Source organism: Parus major, chromosome 1 (assembly GCF_001522545.3).
Source record: "Parus major isolate Abel chromosome 1, Parus_major1.1, whole genome shotgun sequence".
Taxonomy (NCBI): domain Eukaryota; kingdom Metazoa; phylum Chordata; class Aves; order Passeriformes; family Paridae; genus Parus; species Parus major.
The window spans coordinates 61,790,606-61,815,914 of record NC_031768.1 but is presented as its reverse complement, the minus strand read 5'-3'; the positions used below and the strand labels follow the sequence as shown (position 1 = coordinate 61,815,914).

General features: G+C 39.8%; 1 protein-coding gene across 2 annotated transcripts; it reads left to right on the top strand.

Annotated features, from left to right (window-relative positions):
* Nucleotides 1-25,137, top strand: RCBTB1 (RCC1 and BTB domain containing protein 1). Of its 2 annotated transcripts, none has more exons than XM_015630531.2 (12): nt 1-67; nt 6,497-6,667; nt 7,541-7,691; nt 8,147-8,313; nt 10,909-11,067; nt 12,164-12,271; nt 13,191-13,333; nt 16,057-16,247; nt 19,231-19,357; nt 19,806-19,957; nt 20,589-20,719; nt 23,675-25,137. In XM_015630531.2, the coding sequence occupies exons 2-12, from the start codon at nt 6,524-6,526 to the stop codon at nt 23,813-23,815; spliced, it is 1,614 nt and encodes a 537-aa protein (XP_015486017.1). In that variant the 5' UTR covers nt 1-67; nt 6,497-6,523; the 3' UTR covers nt 23,816-25,137. The 2 variants fall into 2 exon arrangements, with proteins under 2 accessions (XP_015486017.1, XP_015486025.1); XM_015630539.3 differs by lacking the exon at nt 1-67 and adding an exon at nt 506-713.
* Nucleotides 25,138-25,309: the final 172 nt, after the last annotated feature.

Sequence of the window (25,309 nt, the reverse complement as noted above, 5' to 3'; positions counted from 1 at the left end):
GCCGCGCCAGGCGGAGCGGCCGCGGGGAGCCCGCCGGGAGCCCGCCGGGACCAGCCGCGGGCACCGGGTGAGCAGCGCCCGCCCCTCGCTGTCCCGCTAGGGCTCTGCGGGCGGGCACCGCGGCTGTGAGGGGCTGCGAGGGTGGCGGTGCCCGTGCGGAGCGCGAGGAGTGGAGAGAGAGAGAGAGGGAGGGAGAGAGAGAGAGGGTCCTTGTCGCCACAACAGGGCTGGGGTGGGGACCCTCACCCGCGCTCTGTCTCGCCCCACAGCCCTCTGGAAAGCTCCTGCTGCACGTCCTTAACACTGTGTGTTCTTACATACTGGGGTTTTTTTTCGGTTTGTTTTTTTTTTCTTTCCTGCTTCGTGGTGTTTCGGTTTATCCTTCCCTTTTGTCGCCGGCTTCCTGAAGCATGACTGAGATACCCGGCTGGCCGGGAAAAAAATATAAAGGGGGACAGGAAAAATTAATCGCTTTTTGTTTTTCCTCGCCCGGCTTCCTATGAATATTTCCAGCATTTGTTCGGCTTTATAACCCGCTTCTTCTAAGTTGAAGGGGTATTTATTTTGTTTTTTAAAGGAACTTGCAGAGTTCCAATTTAGAAAGCTCTTGTAAATTAACACTAAAGGAATATTTGCCTGTTTTATAAGGAAACTGCAAGGTGCTGATTTAGAAAGTTCAAGTGACCCGTTGTGTTGTCCTCTACTGACGGAAGGTAAAATGGGCTTTCATCGTTCCGACGAGGGGTGGGATTAAGAGAAAAGGGTACAAGGCATCATAAATGGAAATGTATTTGGAGCATAAAGTTTTTTAGGAGAAACTTTAGAAGCTGTTTGGAAGATACATTCATTCTTTAGTGCCTTATTATGAATGTTTCCCCTTGAATGCTTATCTCTCTATGAATACATCAGATTGAAGGGCAAGTTTTGCTTTAGAAGATGTGTTGTCCTTAGTGAATGGATTTGATAAGTTGCACTAATGGCTCAGCGGAGGAAAAAAAAAGAAAATAAAGCAAAGTGTGGTTGTAATTACATTTTTGTAATTGAGGTTTGTTATGGTGGGTGAATGACTGTCATCCTCATAAGGGTGGTTTCCTGTGGCTAAACCAGTATTCAGTAGCCTTCACGTGCATTATGGTGCCTTTTGCTTGCTTATCTCTCTCAGCTGGTTGCTCAAAGCAAATAGGACGTCTGGTAGTCAGCCCTTGGATCATCAGTTCTTTCCTCCCCCGTGTGGCTCATTAAAGGCATCTGAGAATAAATTGTGCAGAGGTTTGGAACACGTGAGTTTTGCCATAGAAATTTTGTTTTCTGCAAGGTCCGAGGAAAATAAGTTGAGGCACATGTTTTCAGGGAGTGCAATCTCTTCATTGGTAGGGAGAATGCCTCAGTAGCATCACTTGGTTCATTCATCTACTTAATAACAATCGTATTGTTAATATAATAATAATAATAGTATATTGTTTCCATATTCCTTCTCAATGCTGAAATATGAAATCAGAAAAAGCAAATGTAGACTGGGGGAAGGTTGGCGTGATGTGAAGGATTTGATTCTTCCTTGGTTAAGGTGTACTTCAAATTAAAAAGGGATTAAGTGTGCCAGTCAGTCTGTGTTGTTCTAAAGCCAGATATCCTGTGCCAGCTTTTGTGTTCTCACTGCTGTTCATAATTCCCAAAGACAATTAGGAGAAATGAAGGCCTGAGCCGGCAGTTTTTCTGTGCAGGAGTAGGTCTGCCCAGCTGGAATAAACTGCGACATTGGAGCCTGAGGAAAGAGTGAAACAAACAAATGTGCAATTGTGTTCCAACAGCCTTTGCAAATAGGGGGATAATCTTTGAGGAGTTAACTGTAGTTTTTTTGTTGCAAGGACAATTGGTACTGTTTTCCCAGTAGGCTGTTGTGTTAGGCTATTGTTCTATCCAGCGTGGATTTATTTAGCTGAACTATAAACTCTGTAGAACGGTATCTAAAATAATTTTAACAAAGCATTTTGTAAACGTTGCCTTTTTTTTTTTTTTAGACAGGGATTCATGTTTGTCTTTCATGTGCCCCTGTGAATCGGCTTGCAGGCTTTTTATTTAGTAAGCAAATTACTGAGGAGATGAATGTGTAGGCAGCAGATTAGCACAGAATTTTTGAGGGGCCTATGGCTCTAAAAGTGTGTGCTTTTTTAAATTGTGAGCAGATGTAGATGTTGTCCCTCTAATGTTGATGCCTACCCCATGTCAATTTCTTTTTCATCACAATATGCGGCCAGTTCACTTTCCTTTCTTCTACAAGTTGCCTTTTCTTGCTCATTTTTAGCTTGAAATTCAAGTGAAATTCAAGGAGTTATCTCTGTTCCTGTTCGGATACTGAGGTTGTTGGATAATTTTGGAGATGGCAGAGCCATGGGAAGAGGTGTTGTTGATGTAAACTCCCTCTGCTGGTTGATTTTGCAGCACAAATAAAGCTTTGTGTTGTATAATTGTTTAACTTTGCATCATGCAGCAGAAATTAACAGTTGAGAGGTGGCATGCCGTGTTTCTAAAAGCGACTAGAGCACTAGACTTAAGCCCAGGGGTTTTATACTCATAAAGTTTTTCATTTCAGTCAGCTTAAGAGCTGTGTGTTGATACATGAAAGATGCTCCTCAGAGCCACTGCTGCCTTGTTGCACACAGAATCTGAGCAATAGCTTGAGAGCCAATATATTGAGAGAGCTGCTGGCAAGCAGATTAAAATACCTTGACTGCCTGGGGTTCCATCTGGTACGTTTGCTCTTTCAAACTTCTCAGCTGAGGTGCAGCCCTTGCACAGTGTGTGATGTAGCAGGGTCCTATCAGGAAAAGTAAATAACCTTAGGTCTGGGACTGACACACTGCAGGAAGGGTGAGTGATGGACGCTGGGTTTCTCTGTTCTACTGCTTACAGTGCCATGCCTGGAGTCTCCTGGATCACCAGCCTTTCATGGCAAGGATTTGCCCAGAGGAAACTCGGCACACACCTGTCCCTGCTAGATTCAGGCAAATATTGTGCAGGGATGAAGTGTGAGTGTGGTTGGTGTGAGAGGTCAGTCACGGTATCACAGAGCATCTGCTCATTTGGAAAGTGTGCAGTATATCTTACAGGATGCTAGAATCAATTTGGTTTCAGTTTTAATAACACCGAGTTACTTTACTGACACCTCCCTTTGCAGTCCTACATTTAAAAATAGATTCCTCAAATACTTTTTCCTCACTGTGGATTTTATTTTTCCTTCCTGTGACTGCCAGAACTGTTGTTGGAAAACTAGGAAGTTGGCTGGGCTTGTTAAGGAATCTGTCTCTAGCGAGAAAAATGTGGTGCTTCTACTTAGGTGGAGCATTAGTTTTCTGTGGGAAATGAAGAATAGGTAGTTAAGTCAGCTTTTTATGCAAAATTACAGTTAAGAAACAGTAGTCGATGTATAAGGCCCAGAACTTTCAGGTTTGTGTGTAATTTCTCTCTCTTAGTCAAAAGGATAAAGGAAAATAGCTGCTGTTGCTGCCATAGAAATGTTGAAAGGTATAATGATGATGGGTACTCCAGCAAATAGCAGAATCTAAGGACAGTAGTTAATATTTCAAGAGGAGGGAAAAGTGTGTCTTTGAGGAGAAACAGTACATATTACATAAAAGGCAAGAGAGGCTTTTTTGTTGTTTGTTTGGTTTAAGGATTTTTGTGAACCTTCATTGGCTGGTAAACCTGGATAGACTTTAGGATTGAGATTTATTAAAGAAACTAACTTGCCAGTGGCAGATGAGTTGTCCTTAAGAACCTTTTGAGGAAAACCCCTGGAATAACTGTAGCATTGTAGTAACAGTTGTAATGGCTAAAAATATACAGCATTGTTTTGAACAAAGCAATTGTTAACATCTGTTAACAATTGTAAGGATCTTCACCTGTGGATGGAGTTAATTGCTCATATCTCCAGTTTGGGAAGTCTGGTGTGCTTGAAAGCTTTTATCTATCAATGGGTATTAGTTTGTCTGACAAGATGTCAGGTTGAGCTGTGAGGTGTGGGAAGTGCAGTGTAACTTCCATTAGTTTTGGAAGTGCTTGGAAAGGTTTTGTCAAAGAGCAGTGATTAACTGAGTCATACAGAGCAGAAGGGAAGTCAAATGGATTAGAGACCTGGTGCACAGGTGAGGAAGGGAGAGAAAAGGCAGCACATGTCACACTTACTACTTTTAGAGTATAATAGGTTCTCTGAGTGATGCAAAACTTGTCAATTCGCTAGGACATTCTCTAGCAAAATAACACATTGTCTTCATGTCTTAACTTCACAGCTTGTGTTGAAAATTCTTCAGTGAAAAAAACAGTTTTCTTAATATCCAGGTTGACACGTTTGTGCTTTGGCAGTTGTATATTATATGAGGCAAGTTAAATAGGTGAAGTCAGAAGGGACACTTCTTTGGTCTGCTCAAAAGAACAAGTAATTGCTTCCTTGTTTTAATTGATTGATAGTGTCATACATTAAAAGATTTGCCAAGGTGAGGTAACAAATCTTAGCAGCTAACTAGCCTGTGCTTGTAACTGGACTAGAAATTAAGAAGGCTTAAATGCATCCAAACCTGTTTAGCTGTGTAGAATGTTCTATGCCTGGGCATCAGGTAGACTTAAAAAAAAAAGTGTTCTACAATTAAATCTATTATGATTTGTCATCTATTATGATATATTTGCCATCTGGAGGTTTCAGGTGTTTTCAAGACCTGCTTCAAATGTGAAATGCAGAGTTAAGTCAGGCTCTTAATAAGAGCAATGCCTGTAGAGCAGAGCTGGATTTGTTGGATCAAGGTTATGAAATCTGATAAGGAAGCAACGCTGCCTGGGTTTTGTTTGTGTTAGGGGTTTTTCTGTGGACATAATTCTACAGTGACCTCAGTGTTTCTCAAACTTCATTTTTTTATTGTTATTACTTTTTTTTAAACTCCCTTCCTCCAAGAAACACCTGCACTGAGTAACAGTTGCCTGTTGTTGTTAAATGGCTCTCTGAAGCCAAGTCTTGGTTGTCAGCAAAGTTTTGAGAACCAAGCATGAGAAGAGCAGAAAGGCTATCTTGTGTTCTCACTATTATCCGTATCTGGTACCCAGGCATCAAGAGGTAGCCTGACCTGAAAGCAAGGCAGCAAAGAGTAGAGGGATTGGGCTGCACTGAAGCAAACAAATGAAAAGAAGTGTTGAGAGGATGGCATCTGGGTACAGGCTGCAATTCTTACCCATGGAATGATTCCCTGCCTTTTTGGTTTTTACTGTTTTATGATGATTTATCTTGTCACTGACATTCTGTGGAATTCTTCACCTAATGCTCTCCATGTTTCACAAAACTTGCTGATAGCCCTGGGCATGGATCATAGATTGTAAGTGGCAGAGTCCCTTCAGGGTGCGAGTGATGTTATGTGCAGGGTTGAATGCCTCAATAAGCTCTGGATGTTTGTGCTGTCAGCTCTGCTATTGAGCTGCTGCAGTTGTCCTGAGGAAACTGGGAAGAGGGAGCCCTGGAGAAGGATGGTTTTATACATCTGTGTTCACTGGCTAACATCTCTATACCCTGTCATGTTTCCAGCTGTTAACGTGATCCACCTTGTTTCTAAGTAACAGATTATGGCAATTTTACTTAATTGCTGTTCTCTGATATGTTTCACTGCCTAATTGCACAAGCTCATGCTTTCCTGCTCTCACAAATATATTTTGACCGTAACAGCTTTTGATTACACAAGAGATGGCAAATTTGGGTCATGTTCACAACAGCTCCAGCCTCATTTTTATTTGCACGTTTCACATATGTGTTGCTGCTGGACATGAAATGAGTCACATGGACACAGCTTGAGGTGTGCTGAAGGAAGGAGAGAACTTTATTTTTTCTCTCAGTATTTATAGGTTTCTGACCATGGCCAGGGATTGGATAGTCAGGATAACACCTTCCCAACCGCACTGGCCATGAAAGATGTCTATGAGAAGACGTGTATCAGAAAGAATGTATACATATCTATGTTTACAGTTACTGTCCTGGGAAAGTCTTTAGAAACTATGTCAACAAGGTCGATAAACTGAGTTTTCAGGGTGACACATATCAACTGCTTGCTTTCATGGCATAACTTGTAAGGCTACAAAAAAAAATTCACAAGTGAAAATTTTCTAAATTCGAATTGCAGCTGAAATCCCCTTTGAAAATTCTGTCAGAGTTCCACTCTCCCACCAGTGGATATTTGCTAGATCACAAATTTTTAATAAGTTTGCATGTTAAAGAGCAGATGTTCAGCTATGTTGGATATAGTTTACTTAAATACCATGTTTAGAAAAGAATCTGTTTTTCCACTGACTACCTTTTGTTCACCTAAATACATGGAAATACAATTACATATTTCATATAGAATAGAACATTTGTTTTCAGACCTACATGTCTTTCTTCTCCACATAAAGAAATTTACCTTCTTGTCTGTTAATGAAAGCACAAAATACTTTTTTTTAATGAGCTTTTCGGTGTTTTTTGTTGCAGCAATGTCCTCTTGCTTGTAGAAGCGTCATGACACAAAGCAGCATCATGGTGGATGTGGGCAAGTGGCCAATATTTACCTTACTGTCCCCCCAAGAAATTGCTTCCATTCGGAAAGCGTGTGTGTTCGGAACGTCGGCCAATGAAGCCATTTACATCACGCACAACGACGAGGTGAGCCTGGCATCGAGCTGGGTGGCTGCTCCTCAATTAGCTGTTTTCAGAATGTTTGTAGATTAATAGCTTCTCAAAAGCATTATGTGAAATTTATGTTCTTCAAAACATAGTGGATATAATGTTTGATTTATTTTTTTTTTAAGTTTTGTGTAGGGACAATATAAATGGACTATTTAGAAAACTTTCACATGGCAGAGGTCAGGATGGATTACATGCACTTTTGAAGACAGGCAGAATTTAAAAGAAGGTGAGGTAGCTTGAAGCTAAGTGCAAACAGGTATGAAGATAGAAAACGAGGTTATGGCTTTCTGAGTAAAAAATGCTTTGGAAGAGTATCTGTAGATTTTAATGATTCGGAGACTCATTATGAGTTAGCATAGTGCTGCTGAATGGAAACAAGCCAGATGTTCTGGTGTTCTGCGATGTATTAACGGGAAGATTTCTCATAAGACTGGGTAGAGAAAGATTTACTTTTTTTTCCCCCTTAAGTCCTATCAATAGTGCCTGTAGGATGAGGCTCCCACATTATAGCTCTTTGCATACTTATGCTTTATTTGTTGTTTACAAACTGCTTTTAAAAGAAGGTGGTGTCTTCCACTTTTCACAGTTTCAGACTTTTTGTGATGCAGTTTGTAAAAATTAAAAGGCTAACTTTCAGAACTGTACAAATCTGAGTAATTCAGACTCATCAATTAACATCCAAAGTACCCTTGTGCTGACTCTTGAAATTGTTAATTTCCATGTGGGAAGTCTCTGGACCCTGGAGGTCCAAGGTGAAACTCTGTCCCCAGTTAATGAAGACCTGAGTATTGCACATCTGTGCATACCTGAGTGTAAAACATTGGAAATTATTATTCTTTTGTTTTTCAGGTATTTGTTTTTGGACTGAATTGCAGTAATTGTTTGGGAACTGGAGATAATCAGAGCACAATAGTACCAAAGAAATTAGAAGCCTTATGTGGAAAGAAGATCTCCAGTCTCAGTTATGGAAGTGGACCCCATGTTGTTCTTTGTACTGAAGGTAGAAAATTAACATTTAGTATAGAAACATAAGTTAGAGACTTTTAAATTCCACTTGCATTTAACAGAAATGGATTATGGTGTAATTGTATTAACTTGTTAACTGGCTAATGTACACTAAGAGGTTCTCGTTGGTCTTAAGTGGAAGTAAATGGCTTTTTATAATCAGTAAAGTTTCCATTTCCATTATGTTGAGGTTGTAGGATTTTACTATGTCTCTTATGATGTACTTTGTCTTACCTGTGCACTTCCATGTGTTCCCATAATCTAGAGGATATGCTGTGATATATTATATAAAACAAAGTATATACTTTTCTAGCATACAGATGATTCTTATAATACTTTAACTTTTTGTTGACATCCTTTCAATTTCATGTTGGCATTTGCTAATTTCTTAAAATTCTGTCTTAACCTCCTTGGAATTTTTAGTGGTTTTCATCACAAATATTTTTGCAGACGGTGAAGTGTATGCTTGGGGACATAATGGTTACAGCCAGCTTGGAAATGGCACAACCAATCAGGGCATTACTCCTGTTCAAGTTTGCACAAATCTCTTAATAAAGAAAGTGGTGGAAGTAGCTTGTGGATCTCATCATTCCATGGCACTCTCAATGGATGGGGATGTAAGTTGAAACCTGTTCAAATCTCTTAATCTCCTTGTTGAAGTGAATAGTAGAGGTGACCTTGCAGTTTGAACTTCTCTCTGTTTCTACAGTATAATTACAAACATAACCTTTTCTCCTGCTGCCTCAAACTAGGCTGTCCTTTTCTTCAGAGCAGACTTGAAAACAACTAAAAAAAAAAACCTAACCCAAAACCAAATTACTAAACCCCCCTCCCAAAAAAAACCAATCCTAAAACCAAGGGAAATACAACTTTTGTGCCTCTCAGAGGGATGAGACTAGAAAGATGTGCCACTTAGAGGTGAAATAATGGTTTGTGAAGTGCAAAATGTAATTTATTTGCTTGCAGTTCTGTTAGTTAGTGGGTGTGTTGAATTTGTATTTCCTGGGTTAGAATTTTGTCTTGTAGAAATGCCTTGCATTTCCACACTGGTACTGCCAAAGAATGTTGCTCTGCACACCTCTGAATACCTTGGTGTGTAGCTAATGAAAGAGCACTTGGTTTATATCCAAGTCTGCTTCATGCTGTTTGTTTGCGTGGCTTCAGGCTACATGTTGTAGGAAACACATACAATTAGTTTCCAGTTATGCAGATTTGACCAACGCACAGTGGAAAATCTGGTTTCAACTGTGCACTAACAAAAGAAAAGCTAATTTTAAATTTTTTAATTTTAATACCATTTAACAATTAAAAGGGAAACTACAGTTCTCATCCTGAGATGATGATCTCATCCTGATCTGAGCAGGTCCAGTATGGAATAGTAGTGCAACAGTAATACCAAGTATTTTAAGGGTAGGAAAGAGAGATTGGGTTAAGTGGTCTGTGTTTTAGCTGAAAGAAGAGCCTACATGTAGAAAAGATTTTGTGCTGTCATGTTTTGCTTGGTTAAACTATAAAACTTGGTGAGCATGCAGGAAGGAGAGGGCATTCACGCATTACTTACACTAGAGGTGCCAGCTGCTGTGTGGTAGCTGCCTGTGAAGGCCATGCTGCCTCTTGTCATAAATGTGGCATGCTTGAAATCTCAGTGGAAGCAGGGGAATTTCTTTTTGTTGACCATGGAATTGGTATTTGCAGCTGGTGCACCAGTGTGGCTCATTAATGTACTTTAAATCCATCCCTGGCGTACCTTGCAGTAACTTGGTGTATTTGTACTCAGCCTCTACCAGACCTGAGTGCACTGAAAGCAGCAAAATGTGTTAAGCAGCTTTGCAGAAAGATTTGGCTGCTAGCCCCCTTGTGTTCTGGTATACCTGAGGCCTCAGGGAGACATTGAAGTTGGAAGTATTTGTGGCAATACCTGGCATAATTTGTTGGTATGGTTCAGTGCAGTTTTAATGCAGTGCAAATTTTTAAAAAAGTATTAAAATACAAGGAATGCAGACATCCATGCTTCTCTGGCACATCCTTTGGCATTTTGATCTACCTTCTGAGATCCTACCTAAATATTTGCTGTTGCTGAAATTGAAGTATTTCATAAAGCATCTTCAAATATTAAGTAGGAATCAATTATCCAGCAGTTAGAAGTAACAAAAACCAAAGGACTGATTCTTTCTTTTGTTCATTATTATTCATTGTAAATGAATGTAAATGTTGTGTTGGTGATGGCGGGGGGGGGTCCTTCTGTTCTTGTATTTGGTGGGTTGGGGTTTTTTTTGTGCTGATGGAAGTGTTACCTTTTAATGACTCTTGGTTTGGTGTTGCAGTAAACAAGCAGCTTCTGGCACCAAAGAGATGTGTAGGCTTCTCATGAGGGTACCTGTCAGTGTGATTGTACTGCTAAATATGTCTTTGGAAGGTGTTTCCAAGAAGGCAGACTTTTGAACTGGGTGAAGCACCAGAGAATGAACCATCAGAAACAGTTTTATGCCAAGCTGTGGCCATGTAGACATGTAATAAAAATTGGAAGCACTGAAAACAGACATAATTTTTTTTATAGCTAACTACTTCCATGTCTTCCTGACTTTCAGATAAAAGGAACTCTTATTTTTGCTTGTATTAGTACTAGCTTGCCACCAGAAACTTTAAACTGACAGAAATTGTGGGATTTTTTAATTAATGCTGCTGTGTGAGAGAATTTAACTATTGTGAAACATGGGCTGACAAAACCCTGTTCTTTCACAGCTTTTGAAAGATGTAGAAGAGGTATGATGACTGTCCAGCAATAACCTGGTTTAGAGTTCTATGGAGAAAATGACATTGTTCTGAATTGGGGAGTTAGTGTGTCTGACAAACAAATGATGCTTTGGCTTGCATTCCTTTTCCCAACATCATGAAATTATAAAGACAAAATGCTCTTTGTCTTACAGTTTGACTTGTATTTAATATGGAAATATGTTCCTTTTGTTTCCTGTTTTAGTCAGATGCTCTCATATTGTTGCAATAAGCTGGGAAAAGTGCTATATTCCTATTTGCTAAAGGAGTCCTAATGCTGTATCATTTTCATATGTTGAAAATGAACTTCAAACATTTTAGCTTGTTGAGTAGGATAGTTTACCCTATCTGGTGCTGACTACAGGAAGATTATCTATTGCTATCATTACTATTATTAAGCTTTAAACTGTGTGGTTTTGTTTGTTTGTTTTCATGGACAGCTGTATGCTTGGGGCTACAATAACTGTGGTCAAGTTGGATCCGGATCTACAGCAAACCAGCCAACTCCTCGCAGAGTTTCCAACTGCTTGCAGGGTAAAATTGTGGTTGGCATTGCTTGTGGCCAGACCTCCTCCATGGCTGTAGTAAACAATGGTGAGGTAAGTGCTGCTGCTGCACTCCCTCATTCTCTGTTACCTGAATCTACCAAGCTGGTGTCTGAACATGGAGAAATGCTGACAGGAGTGCTCAGGTTAGGGCTGTATTGACAGAGTTATCCTGACAACTTCTGTGAGACCACTGCAGGAGAACACTGCAAGTAACTGGAGATGCACTCTTTCAGTATTCCTTCTTATGGCAAAGACTGTACTGGAACACAATTCTTACCGAGTATGCAACTGCAAGAATTGGAACAGTTGTATTGACCATGTCTGTCTTCAAGTTGAAATAGATTATCTAACATAAAGCATGTTAAATTATTTGAATTCATTAAATTAGTCTCAGTTTGTTTCTTTAAAGCATGCACAATTAAACAGTTAATTTTTCTGCAAGGATACATTGGCCGATCCTGTTTCTTAAACACATTGCTTAATTACCAGCCACAAATCCAAAACATTCTTTTGAACATTGGCCTCCCATTATGCAACTGTTCCATATGATGGAAGTTTATGGTGCTGTCTTACTTTTAGGTATGAACTGTAACCCAAATTTTACTTCATTTCACCAAACAGAGGGTAGTATCTCCTTGTGAATGGAAGGACTGTAAAGTCCCTGAGGCTGGGATGGGCTTTTGTTGTACTTAGGTATGTCATGGTGTGTCCACTGTAGTAACAAAACTAAAGAATTAGAGATAAACTGGGGACTGCCATTTAAACTGATAAGTTCATCAGAATAACTAATTAAACCTTCTCTTTAAACAAAAAAAGGGAAAGTAATACGGAGAAAGGATGACATAAAAGTCAGTGTTGATGTTATGGGAGAGAATTCGGTGTAATATAAATTTATTGCAAAATTCCTAGCACTTCAAATACATGTGTTTTTAGCTTCTTTAAAAGGTAAATGCAGGGTGGAGAAGTTTGAGTGCAATAAGCCATTGCAGTTTATTTAATATCTTTCAACCTTCTCTGTATTGCTCTTCAAATAGCACACAATTTTTTAATAATAAGTACTTTTCTTGGCTTGTGCTTGATACGAGGTCTTAAATGCTCCGTATTCCTAGTGAAGAGTGGCTTAATTTTGTTTTCCTCGTGTGCTCAGGTTTATGGCTGGGGTTACAATGGCAATGGTCAGCTCGGCCTGGGGAACAACGGGAACCAGCTGACGCCGTGCAGAGTGGCAGCGCTGCACAGCGTCTGTGTGCTCCAGGTATGCCCAACGTGGAAGTGAAAGTGCATTCCTCCTGCTAGCTTCTGCTGGAACCCTCACTTTGAAATATTATACCTGCTTCTGGATTTCACTAGTTACAATGATGAATTTTTTTTTTAGCTACAATCAATTATGTTTTGCTTTTACAACCTGCAAGTAAGCTGTGAGACATTTGCTTTGGTAAATGCTTGAAAGATTTAAAGTTAGCTACTGTAGCTACTAGTATATTATGCTCTGGATACAAATTGCATTTTTGTTACAAAGTTGAATGATCAGTGCTAGTCAAAGACAAGAAATGAAGGTGAACCAGATGTTTACATTTGTTCTAAGTATTCTAATTCTAGTGTTCTAATTAGTCCTTTAGAAGCAAGGGGAGAGAGGAAAGACAAGACACATGGGGTAGATTTGATTGTTTGGTGTTTGGTTGTGTTTTTTTTTCCTAAGTAGAGACTCAAACTAAAATTTGTGATTTCCTGGGTTTTTGGGAAGGTTCTGTAGAGTTGAATGTGATAAATTGGGTTGAACTGTTGAACTGCAGCTCTCCTCATTACAGAGTACTCATATTGTATTGTATTCAGAATAATCCAGATCTGAAATACTCTCAAAGTATTACAAGATGTGGTGAAGAAGGTCAGTGCTCCCCACATGAAAATAAAGCGTGTAGCATATAGGGAGACTTGTCTAGTGTGCGGTAAATTACTTGGGAGCAGACAATTTAAATTAATGAAGCTGTGACTTTTGCAGTACCTACAGCTGACGTACCTTGTGTTAGCTGCAAGTACTGAGTAGTAACACAGTGTGGTGTTGAGTGAGGAATGCCTGAGATATTTACGGTGAACTAGCTGAAGGTAATGTGTGTGATATTTTGTTTCTCATCTGTGTTTGGTTCAGGAGTAATGCTTTATACATTTACTTACAGATTGCCTGTGGCTATGCGCACACTCTAGCACTAACAGATGAGGGCTTGCTCTATGCCTGGGGAGCTAACACTTACGGGCAGCTGGGGACTGGCAATAAAAGTAACCAGCTCAGCCCCGTGCAGATCATGATGGAGAAAGAAAGGTAATCTTGCTGAAGCTGTTTCTGGATTGATAAAGTCTGAGCATGTTTTATGCAGTCTTTAGCCCTGGAAGCATGCATGTGTAGGGCTTGGTGGATTGTTTTTCTGTTGCTAATGTTAAAAACGTGGGAAAGGATGGTAACTTACTGTCTACAATAAGCACTGAGTGCTTTTTGCTGTCTGTAATGGTTATTGAACACACTTTGCATTTACCTGGTACTGAAAGATAATGAATGAATGTTATGCTATTCTGTATATGGTTCCTTTGCCTAAAACTGGAGTTACGAAATCAATAAGCCAAGCCATGAATTGATGCCTACATTAAAAAAAAAGAAGTGGGGAGAAAGGAAACCTTTGCAAGAAGTGACATTGTGAGAAAAAACAATTTTTGAAAGGTTGAAAATGGTCCACCATGAAAACAGAATTCAATTTGCAAGGCTGCTTGAGCTAAGGACAGTTAGTACCCATTTTTATTACTCATACCAGTTAGTAGTTTGTAGTTTTTTAGTTTCCTGGACTCATAAAAGAATGAAATGAACCCTTGTCAATCCTCTTTGATCACCCTTTCATCATCCTCATCTTTTGCTGTTTCACCTACGAATGTGGACCTTAGTCCTGTTCTCTGGGCCCTTGTGTATACCTACAGATTAATGTACCTTGTCATGGTCTATAGATGTCTTAATCTGCAATTTCCTCTCAACTAAGAAACACTTTTGCTTGGTTTTTCTCCTCCATCTGGGAAGTCATTCCTATTTTTTATTGTTTCTCCCACTTAGCATTAAATTAAAAGCTTCACAGTACTGAGAATGTTTAAGAGCTTAAAAAGTGGGGGGCAGGGAAAGAAGAAAGGAACTGTCACAATAAAAACCAGTGAAGTGGGGCTGGTTTGTCTGTGAAGAAACTGACACTAGCGAAGAATAATGAAATATTATTTGAAAAAGCAGTGGAAGAGAAATGTGTGCATTTGCAGATGATCAACTTTGTTTTGTTAGTGATTTATTTCATGAGTGAACTAAGGGGAACTATTGCATTTAGAGCTGTATGTGAACTCAAGCATGGGGTTATAATAAACCTGGCATTATTCAATGGATGAAGGAGGGGGAAAATACCATAGAACATCTGCTTGGTATCTAATAAGGGGGAGATAAGTCACTTGAACTTACTCATCTTGCTTGACTTGGCTCCCTTGGAAACAGTGCTAAAAGTGGGTGAGCTGTCATTTCTCATGAAGCACATTGCTGCTGCAGCTGATCTTTTAGTTTATGTAATTCTTTTGTCATTTATATTTAATGCTGGCAGCAGTTACTTAGGAGGTTTCATTTGGTGCTGTCTTGAAAAATATTTCACATACTGCTTGTAAGGAATGTTTAGACTTTATTTTAGCTTGGAGAAACAGCTGTGAAGGTCAGCTTCCTGAATTTTAGTGTTAAATGCATGCTTAACATGTTACCCTGTGCATGTACTGTATGTTTACATGTACCATATGTGTATTACAGTACATGTTCTGCTGGTACAGCTGAAGTGTAGTGTAGTCTGTAAAAAAATAAGACTCTGTTCTGCTAAGAAAAGAAGGTTTGGAGAAGGAAGTGGCTTAGCTTGAATGCTGTGATAAAAAGTAAGTTGTCCCTAAAATAAATACTCTGATGTGTCTTGTAAAGATGTTGCATGGAGGTTCCTAAGTTGATAGTAGTGTAAAACAACCAATCAGTTTTCTTCCAGAAATTGATACGTGTACTGAAGGTGATGTAGGCGCTTTGAGTTTCATCTTGAAATAATTTTTGCACTTAAAATATGAACATTGTATAAAACTTTTTTTTTCCCTACAAATCTAACTCTTCATGGTTTTGTAAAGGAGCACGCATTTGTGTGTGTATTCTTAGATTGCTTGGAAAGATATTTGTTTGTCCTGGTTGATGTGTTTCTGGCGCAAAAGCATGAAATTCTCTGATGTGTTTTTACCACAGAGAAAAAACAGGAAAGCACAGCTTTTATTTTGAATATGGGAACCTCCCTGTTTGGCTTATCACAGAAACTCTGGTAGTGTCTTTGAGGTGTTTTAATTGGAATTGTTTCTTAGTTCTTGTACTGTTTCAGATAAGAATCTAGGGATTGTCTGAGCAGTGGGAGAACAGGATAGATAAGTGAGCATCAGCAGCTTCAGTATTTTGAAGAACTGTGAGGTGGGCGAAAGGACAATGTAGACTTTATTTAAAAACAACCATAGCTCTTAAAGGATTCATTCCCCTCAAATGAAGCACTGTGTTTATGTTGAATTTCAATGTTTAGGGAAGTAAGCTTAACAGCAAAATAAGAAGTCTGAAGTACAGGCAGTGGGTCAGATCTGTCAGCCTACAAAATCAAATTGAAAGGAGGTAGAAAAATTTCTTCTTGAGAATAAGTTTCTGATGTGTGTTGGTTTTAAGGGGGAAAAACAAACTTGTTTTTTCTTCATCCCTTTTTCCATGGTTATGAAAAAATAGGAGAAAAGTCAATTGATAAGAATGACATATTTAAAGCAATATCTGGTTACAGTAAAATCTACAAGCAATCTGAAAATATCATGGGATTTTTTAATAGCCGTTCAGTATCACATTTCTGGAGGACAAAAACCTGAGTACAGGGATGTTGCTGCATAGTTTGATTGGCTGTTATTTTGGTGAGGCCTTTGGGAAGTCCCTGGATTCTGTACCTTCTGAGTGCCTTACTGCGTTTCTTGTGCCCGCAGGGTAGTGGAGATCGCCGCCTGCCACTCTGCGCACACGTCGGCGGCCAAGACCCAGAGTGGCCAGGTGTACATGTGGGGCCAGTGCCGGGGGCAGTCTGTGACCTTCCCCCACCTCACCCACTTTGCCTGCACTGACGATGTGTTCGCCTGCTTCGCCACCCCTGCTGTCATGTGGCGCCTGCTCTCCGTAGGTGAGCTGCAGCTCCCACAGTCCCTGTGTCCATTAGTGACTGGAACAGCATTCTGCTTCCCTGGCAGGCTCCTGTTCCAAGGAGGGAAGCTTGGCAACTCAGCAGCTACTTGTTTTTAACTTCTAAAGAAAAGTCTGTTTCAGCAGCTGGGGATCCAGTGTAGGGTTAACAAGGTTGCTTGCCAGTGTACATCCAAAGAAAGCCCTGTTTTACCATTGCACGATGAATATTGCGTATTTCTTCCATTTGTCTTGTTTGAACTCCAGCTCAGGTCCAGGAAAGACTCCTCAGTCATTTAACAAAACTTTGGGGTTTTTTTCCACCCTTAAAACTATTTAGACTACTCCTGAGAGCTTGTTTTTTTGGTATCCAATAACCTTTGATTTTAAGTGTCATCTGTAGCTTTCCCCTCGTTAGCATTTGCCCTTCTAGGAGCTAATCTCTTCCCTATGTTTTCTTGTTTTGAAGGTAACAGAGTTCCAAGTTTTCATTTCATGAGATAATTTGTCTCAAGTCTATTTAGCTTGACTTTCCTCAAGGACGGACAGGCTTGTAAATAATAGTCCCTATGAAACAACTCATTATATAATTGCTTTTTCTGTTGGAATTCTCTTCTTATACTACTTTGAATTACGCTGTGGGATGCTGTTTCTGTGTCCCACAAATAAGATCAAACCTTTTTTTCTTGATTTTCTTTGATCCGCATGCTGCTAATTCTTATTTGACCCCAAATAGGATATAAAGGGCTTAGCTTGCACTTCCTGGAAAACATGAAGGTGTTTTCATGTTAAAAAAAAATAAGGATGTTCCATCTTACTCTGCTGCCTCAATTCTCAAGATCTCTTAGGACGTCTAATCCATTTTCATATTGACAACAGCCCCTAATTTTGTTTTTCCCTGTATGGAATTGTTTTTGGGGAGCAAATCCTAAGTACATCCTAAGTAACCACTCTCCAGTTAAGTCTCTCAGACTTTACTGTTGCATTTGGCTTGTGCTAACTCAGCTTCTCTGTGTTAACTCCTTGTTTAGCACATTTCCACATTTGTAGAGGTCCAGGTAACAACATCTCACCTGTAGGGGAGAACTGAGTAGAATTACTAAAGAGAGAGAAGATTAACTTTGAGCAGTCTGCTCCTGTGTCAATCTAAGTCTGCTTTTATCCCATTTTTCACTTTCTCCATTCTCTAATCCTCTGCAATATGTGCTGGTCTTGTTCCCTCTTGCCTCAACCACTTGTGGAGGTCTCATGGTTGTCCAGTCTGTTGCCTTTTGCTAATAGTGAAAGCTGTTTAAATGATCTCTCCCAGTTTCAAGTTCCTGGTTTTTATGAGGTATTCCCAGACTGAGTATAGCCAGGTGTCTGACCTCTATTACCTGCACTTTAATTCCTCTTAGCCTTTGGGGATTCTTCCTCATCTTACTGAATATTTAAATCAAAAGAATTAATTCTGTGGGCGTTTTTAAATCTCCATTTTCCAAATGCATGTTTTCCTTTCCCCACCTGTTTTAATCACATAGGAGTAAACCCTTCTTTTTTAATGTTTTTTGTTTGTTTGGGTTTTTTGTGGTGTTTTGTTTTCTTAGGGAGAACTAACTCTGTGTAAAGGTCATTGTTCTACTTACAATTATGATGTCTCTGCCAAAAAATGAATCAGCCAGTCAGGATAGGCTGTGGTAAAGTATAAATCTGCAGCCTTTTGGCAGGACTGAAAGTATTTGGAGTGAAAGTTGATCAGCATAGCTTAAGCTAAGCTCATGACCTAGCAAAAAAAAAAGATCACATGAGCAAATTGAGAGGGATTGGAGGATGGTTTAATTAGGCCAGAGGAGATACAGTTTCTGTGGGTGATTCATGTAAGTCAGAGGGAGTTCAAGGCCTTCTGTGGCACAGGCGTGACTTGCCAGTTCTGAGTAGTTTCTTCCAGCAGTATTTCTTTTTAAATACAAAATAATTTAGTGTCCCTAATGGTGAAGAGTGGTGTGTGGATTGTATATGGATGAACACTGTACAGCCCTGTGGGACACAGGAGATGGATTGCATCCCATTTTGTAGAAATCCATTTGTTTTCTTTTCCATGTTTCACTTCTTAGAAGCCATGTGCTTTGAAGCACGCTTTTAAGATGCATCAAAATGATTGATTAAATTAGGTTTTCTGAAACTTCAGGGGTCTTGCTTTACCAAAAGCCTTGGACAGCTTGTGCTGCAATTCCTTTGTGATTTCTAGAGACACCGAGTTTGCCTCTGTGGGACCAGTGCCATAGGCCTCCATGAAGAGAACTGTGGTATTTCTGCTTTAATCCACTTCCAAATCTGCTGAGATTCTGTGTCCTTGGTTGTACCTTCAGCAGCACTGCTGCTGGATTTTGTGTTATAACTGACTCATAAACTCAGTAACTGGTGTCAGTGACAGCTCATGTTAATGAGCCCTGGCAAAGACCTCATCAGCCTGCAGGCTGTATCCAGTCTGCCAACACAGAAAGGTGACTATGTGGTGACCTGTTTTGTTTTTAGCCCAGCCCCACACCATGTCAGTGTGGCTGGAGTGCTGCAGGCCACGTGCCCAGTGAGTTCAGGGGTGTTGTAGACTCCCATTAGCAGCACAGTGCAGATGATGGGGCAGAGCTGAACTGAGCCAGCACAGGCACTGAGCTGCCTGGAGGCTGGGAATCTCATGGGTAGTGCCCACATGGAGACAGTTCTCCAGGTACTTCCCTTAGTGCTGTGCTACCTCTGTGCAATGGGATGGAATGGGTGCTGCTGACCACTGCTGTAGCTGTTGTGGAGCAGCCCTTCCCAACAGGAAATGCTATTGGATTAATTAATCCTTCCCATTTTGCTGCTTAATGCAATGGATCCCTGACACGGATCTGTTTTCCTTGATACACTCTTAGTAGAGTTGCTAGCTTTAGTTAGTGATGTGTGTGTTCCATTTAAGATGCTTTTAACATCTTGTTCTGTTTGTTTTGAAATTGTTTCTGTAGAGCATGAAGACTTTTTAACAGTAGCCGAATCTCTGAAGAAGGAGTTTGACAGCCCAGAAACCTCAGACCTGAAGTTCCGTGTGGATGGAAAGTACATCCATGTCCACAAAGCTGTTCTAAAAATCAGGTAGTGGTCGTGTTTCAGAGCTCTTATTTGTAGAGAACAAACTCTTAGGGATATCTTCAAAGGGGCAAAAAGAAGTAAGAGGGACCCCTAAACTTCTGGTAGGTAGCATCCACATATCCATAATAGCTTTAAAGGAAGTGATTGTAAAAGGGGTGGTCCACATTCATTTTTCACTGAGCCTGTTTTTCCTGGGTTAATAAATTCTGTTAAGTTGGTCTGATTGCAATGTATACACAGATGTTTCTGTAGCATGGACACAGTAAGAGTTTTATTTAAATGCATAATGAAGTCTACAGTGTTAGGAACCAAAACGTGGACTGCTGACCCTGATGGGGCATGGTAAAATATTTGTGCGCATGGCAGGGTGCCCCAAATATGTGTTTCAGGGGGACTGTAAGGTAACATTTGTGTGTATAATAGCATTTCAGATGATGTCCCTGTCTCCTAGGTGTGAACATTTCAGAACCATGTTCCAGTCATACTGGAACGAGGATATGAAGGAGGTGATAGAAATAGACCAGTTTTCCTACCCTGTGTATCGTGCCTTTCTCGAGTACTTGTACACGGACAGCGTTGACCTCCCGCCTGAAGATGCAATAGGTACTGCTGATGGGCAGAAAGCAGCATCCAGAAAAACTGGGGCAGGGCATGCAGAATAAGTGACTAAATACAGGCTTCTAGTCTAGCCTATAACACATTTTACTGGTGATCAATTAACCTGTCTTTAAAATGCTGTTGTAGCAAACTCAACTACAGCAAAAATGGTGCGTATTTAGAAATAAACTATGAGCAGTTTAGTCAAGGTTGGGAGAGAAACTACTTCTCTGGGTGAAAATACTTGCATATTTTACTGAATTGAGTCAATTACTGTTTGGCATGCTATTAAAGAATCTCAATAGATCTGATGGGGAGGAAACTTGGACAGCGGAGCAATTACAACAAGCTGTAATTCAAGTGCGTATCTTGATAATAGCAGTTTTTTACTCGTGTTGTGGTGCCTGCTACTAGGTATGCAAGTCAGTAGGACAGCTTTCATATTTACAGAGATTAGCAGGAGTAAAGAATGAGGTAATAAAAAGCCTTTTTTTGCCTGTAATTTGCATTTTCTGCACAGTAACCTACTTGGAAAAAACACATTATAGAGATACAGAGTTTTGCAGGAGCAGAAACTGATACTGGAAGAGCAGAGATCCTGTTACAACTGACTGATACGATGGTGTTTTCATTGCAGGGCTTTTGGATTTGGCTACTTCATACTGTGAGAACAGACTGAAAAAACTGTGTCAGCACATTATCAAGAGAGGAATTACTGTGGAAAATGCATTTTCATTGCTCTCTGCTGCTGTCAGATATGATGCAGAGGTAAACTTCTAAAGCTCAATCTCTTAAATGGGTGGCTGCTTCCTGATTTAACCTATGGAGAAAAGCAGCTGGTTATGTTTTCCTATAAACTCTCTCTTACTTTCATTTAATACTATTTGCCATTTTCAGAATTTGAGAATTTTGGACTTGCATCTCATGGCAAATACAGTTTTTATCTCACTTTTTAAATTTTTGGTTTTCCCCATTAACCAGTACTGGGAAAGTGAGCTAGTACACAGATATTTCTGAGGATGGAAATACTAACTCTGAAACGAGGGGGGGTTTAAATAGAAAGTAAAAGAAGTAACATAATGAAAAGTAGGCTTTTAAGCCTTAAGTTGCTTATTTGTAAGACTGTGTGTTGTGTGTGATGACATGGTGGTAGGTTGGGGATTGAGTGCATTTGGGATTTTTTTTTTTTTTTGGTTGGTGGGGTGGAGATTTTTTGGCTTTTTTGTTTTGTTAGGTACAAATACACTTCCAGTTTTCAGAGTATGCTAATGAAGTGTCAGGATAAGAGCTGTTTCATGGGCCTTATAAACATTGAAGACAGAGCAACAGTGTGTGAGAAGGGGAGTGAAGCCTCCTCACTGTAGAATGTCTGACTCCACTACTAGATCCCTAACATGCTGCTTTAGGAACTAATCAGGAAGTATTCCTGGGCTTGTTTTGGCTGCTTGTGTTCAATAGTTATCTGTGCATTGTGTTGGCAACTTTGCAATAGGTTGGTTTTGAACTTGCTACTTATAAAGCAGTTTTTTGGTACTCAGTAAATCAACTTATTGCTTTTTCTTGTCCTTAATTTCCAGCAGCTGGCATGCAGGTTGCCCTAACTTATTTCAGAGCCTTGAAATGTGTTGCTTGTTTGATAGATCTTACCGAAAGGCTGTGTTAGTGTCTGTAGTGGCTTCTGATCTACTGTGAATAATGATGTCTTTGATAGAAGTTGATCAAAAATAGGAAGATTGCCACATTTTAGCCTCCAAAGAGAGTTTGCAGGATGGGTCTTTGGTGTGTGATTGATTCTTCTTTTAAGGACTGTAAGAAATCCCATTACTCTGCCTCACCCATACCTCTCTAGCTAAGTGAAGTTAGAACCATAGGCTTCAATGCTGCTTCCAGGAGAGAATGGGTGATGTTGAGGGGTTGGACTTTAAGGGTTTACATGCTGCAATGCTGGCAGGGGGCTTGGAATTGCTTGGCTGATGTAATTCATTCAGGGGGTGTGTGCCTGGAAGACAACACTTAAAACAAGCTGCTTCACTAATTTAAAATACCTCCATGACATGAAACTCCTGCAGTTTCTTTTGCTGACTGACTGAAGTGGCAAAAATTAGGTCAGGGCTAGCTTCTCATTGTAGCTTTTAAAATAATCCTTGGCTGTACCTTGTGCCTTTATTCACCTAAGTCTATATTGAGTAGTCTGCTGGGAGTTCATCCATCTGCAAATGAAACTCAGCCTTTGTTTATATACAGAACTTTAGGTTTTCCAGAGTTACTTACTGATACAACAAGAATTGTGTTTATTGTATGCTTCTGTTGCATTGACTTGGAATATGAATTTTTTAATAAAGCAGTGCAAAATATTGTAATGTGTATGATGTAATTTTCTTTAAAATGCTAGTTAATTCTGTTATTTAAAAAAAACAACCAACCAACCATCAGTGTTCAGTTCTAATAAGCTTGTCTTTTTTTATTGCACAGATGCCACACAAGTCAAGATCTGCAGCTTCAGAATGCCTGGTTTTAGGCCAGGATATATTTTTATATTCTTGTGTCAAGAACTGTCACTGGCACATACAGTTGCTCTAGTTTCAGTATTGACCTTAAGAGAAAACATGAATATTATTTAGTCTTTCATACCTCATGGGGCTTAGAGAGCTCTGCAAATTTGTTATGCTTGCCTGCAGGGCCCAGTCTGCTGAGCAGCCAAGGAAGGGATGTGTTTTCATGTAGAGTCCTACAAACATCTAATAAAAAAATGAGAATAGTGTGGGGAGTTGCCCTTTTGTCAGGACTTGTGGCATCCTCCTTAAAGTAGCTTAGATCTGCATCACAGAGTAGATTTTGTCCTCAAAGGAGGACTTGGAAATAATCTGAGTGGGAAGTGTTCTGTGGGGAACCTTGCACTGACCAGGACTGTGCCTTGTGCTCTTTAAGGCATCCTCTCTGTCTGACATTACCTGGGTGCAATGATGGTTGTGAGGCTTCTCTGATTATTACATGGAGGGCACTTCCAAGTAAGCTCAAATATCTGGAGCCCAATATTTCTGCAAAAATTGCTGTGCTGCACTGTGCTCCAGTACTGCATTTGAATCAGATTTGGGAGACCTGTGAACTACTCTGTAGCAGGAGTCTGTTTCTAATGCACAGAAAGACCTTCTGCCTAATCTTTGCTGTACGAGCTATCCAGTAAGGATACACGTGTAGAGCTGGGGACATGGAACTTCAAGGCTCTAGCTAAGCCCTTCAACAAGCAGGAAGGAAGTCAAGCAACCTTACAAATAGATTTGTTTATATTGGGAAATGAAAGAGCTGAATTTTCTTTTTCCAGTGTCGTGCTTGTACATCATTACCCCAAGATCTCCTATTTATATTGGAGTTTCAAAGTTGTTAGAGAATGCAGATGAAACTCTTCAAGTGTGAGAACTTAAAATATATATTGCTCAGAACAGCTGTTTTTTTGTGACTGCTGCTATACAGTGAGAAACAAATTTTGGTTACTTCCCCCTGTAACTGCATTTACATAGTGACATACAGGGGTAAATAATTATTTTCTGTTGCATTTAGATAGTGACTGTTGAGGGGGAAACACTGAGAACCACTGGGTGTGTTTGTCTAATTCGCTGCAAAAATAAAACATAAACAGGCATGTCAGCCTCAATGACATTTTCTGTGATTGAAAGCAAAGATGATAAAATTTTTCTTTTTTTTTTTTTTTTTCTTCCTCTTTAGGACTTAGAGGAATTCTGCTTTAAGTTTTGTGTCAATCATTTGACGGAAGTGACACAAACTACAGCATTTTGGCAAATGGATGGTCCCCTGCTAAAGGAATTCATTGCTAAAGCCAGTAAATGTGGAGCCTTTAAGAACTGAAAAAATGAGGCCGTAAGTCAAGCTGTTTGGAGGGTTCTTTTTCCAGCTACAATGTAACTGTGTGGGTCCAGGCAAGTGTTACGTGGTCTCTTCCACCACAGGACCGAAAACAAACGTTTTCAGTGCTCAAGAGTGAACTGTTGTAAAAATGTCAAGCAAAATACTCACTTGTGTTTAGCAAACCCAGATGGTGGAACCAGCTCGAGGTTTCAGGCAGAGACCAAATGCTGCAGTGTGCAAAGGCTTCTGGCTGGTGTTCTGGACTTGCCTTTCCAGCCTAGGAAATCTCTGTTGTAGCACCGCCTGCTCGTATTTCCAGTTTACTGTTTGGGGTTTGGAAAACAGTCTGACCTGAGCCACTGAATGATGTCACTTAAATCATTAACTCTCTGGGATTATAGAGAAGCAAATGGCATGGTTATCTCTTCCTGCATTTGCATGATTGTGAATGAATTGGCCATTTGCTGTGTGTAATTAACCAAGTGTATCCAGTGCTTCAAGTGTTCAAAACTTATGTATCCTCAAGGCCTAAGCAAGTGACTTTGAAGAAAGGAGCTACTAGGAAAACTAATTTGAAGTAAATCTCTATATTTGGGTATATTTTAATATAAGTTGTAATGTGTACTTTGTGTAATCTGTTCAAGCAATATTTATAATGCTTAATGGAAATAATTCCACTCTTCAGTGACTTCAGATGATGTTGGTTCCCTTGGAGGGGGAAGGGAAAGCCAGGGAGGGGTTTTGCTTTTAATTATTGTCTAAATTTAAACTACATGTAATAAAATACACTTTTTTGTACCTCTCCGCTAGAAAACCTTGGGTTTTGTAAAACATTGCAAGCTTTTTGTGTTACATACAGCATCTAAGTTACTTCATTTAAAAAACCTCATCAAAACAACAAAGGAAAACCCAAACAAACACCAATTAAAGCCAAAACCCAACTCACCCCATACAATGAATCTTGCTGATTTCACTGTGCCTGACAAAATACCTGTGATCTTGATTTCAGAAATGAGCAAATTTCTTCGTAGGCACTGATTTTAGACCTCAATGATTCACTCTGTTAATCTGATTTTTTTTATACTAAGTCATCCTGAAGTGGCTGTAACCCTTCAAAAGGTATGTATGGACATCCTGAACATTCTTCTTGTGTTTAATAACAGAGCTTCTTGTTAATGCATTTTTGGTTCAGTTGGGTGTTTTTTTAGGCTGAGTGGCACTCAAGTCCTGAGCTTGGGCAGTAAACTGGTGATGGTTCTAGGCCCAGAAGGGCAGCAGACTTGAACTGTGTAAGCAATTAAAATTACTATTATTTTATTGAATCTCACACATATTATACTTCAAGAGCTCATTTTTGAATGCTATTATTCTGTGATTATCAATCCCCATCATCCTACAGGACAAGCTCAAGTGAGGAATTCCGAGTACAGCTGTTGTTAACAGGATCTCACTGGTGTCAGGCCAAGTGGTGTTTGCCAGTGCTCTGCTTGTTCC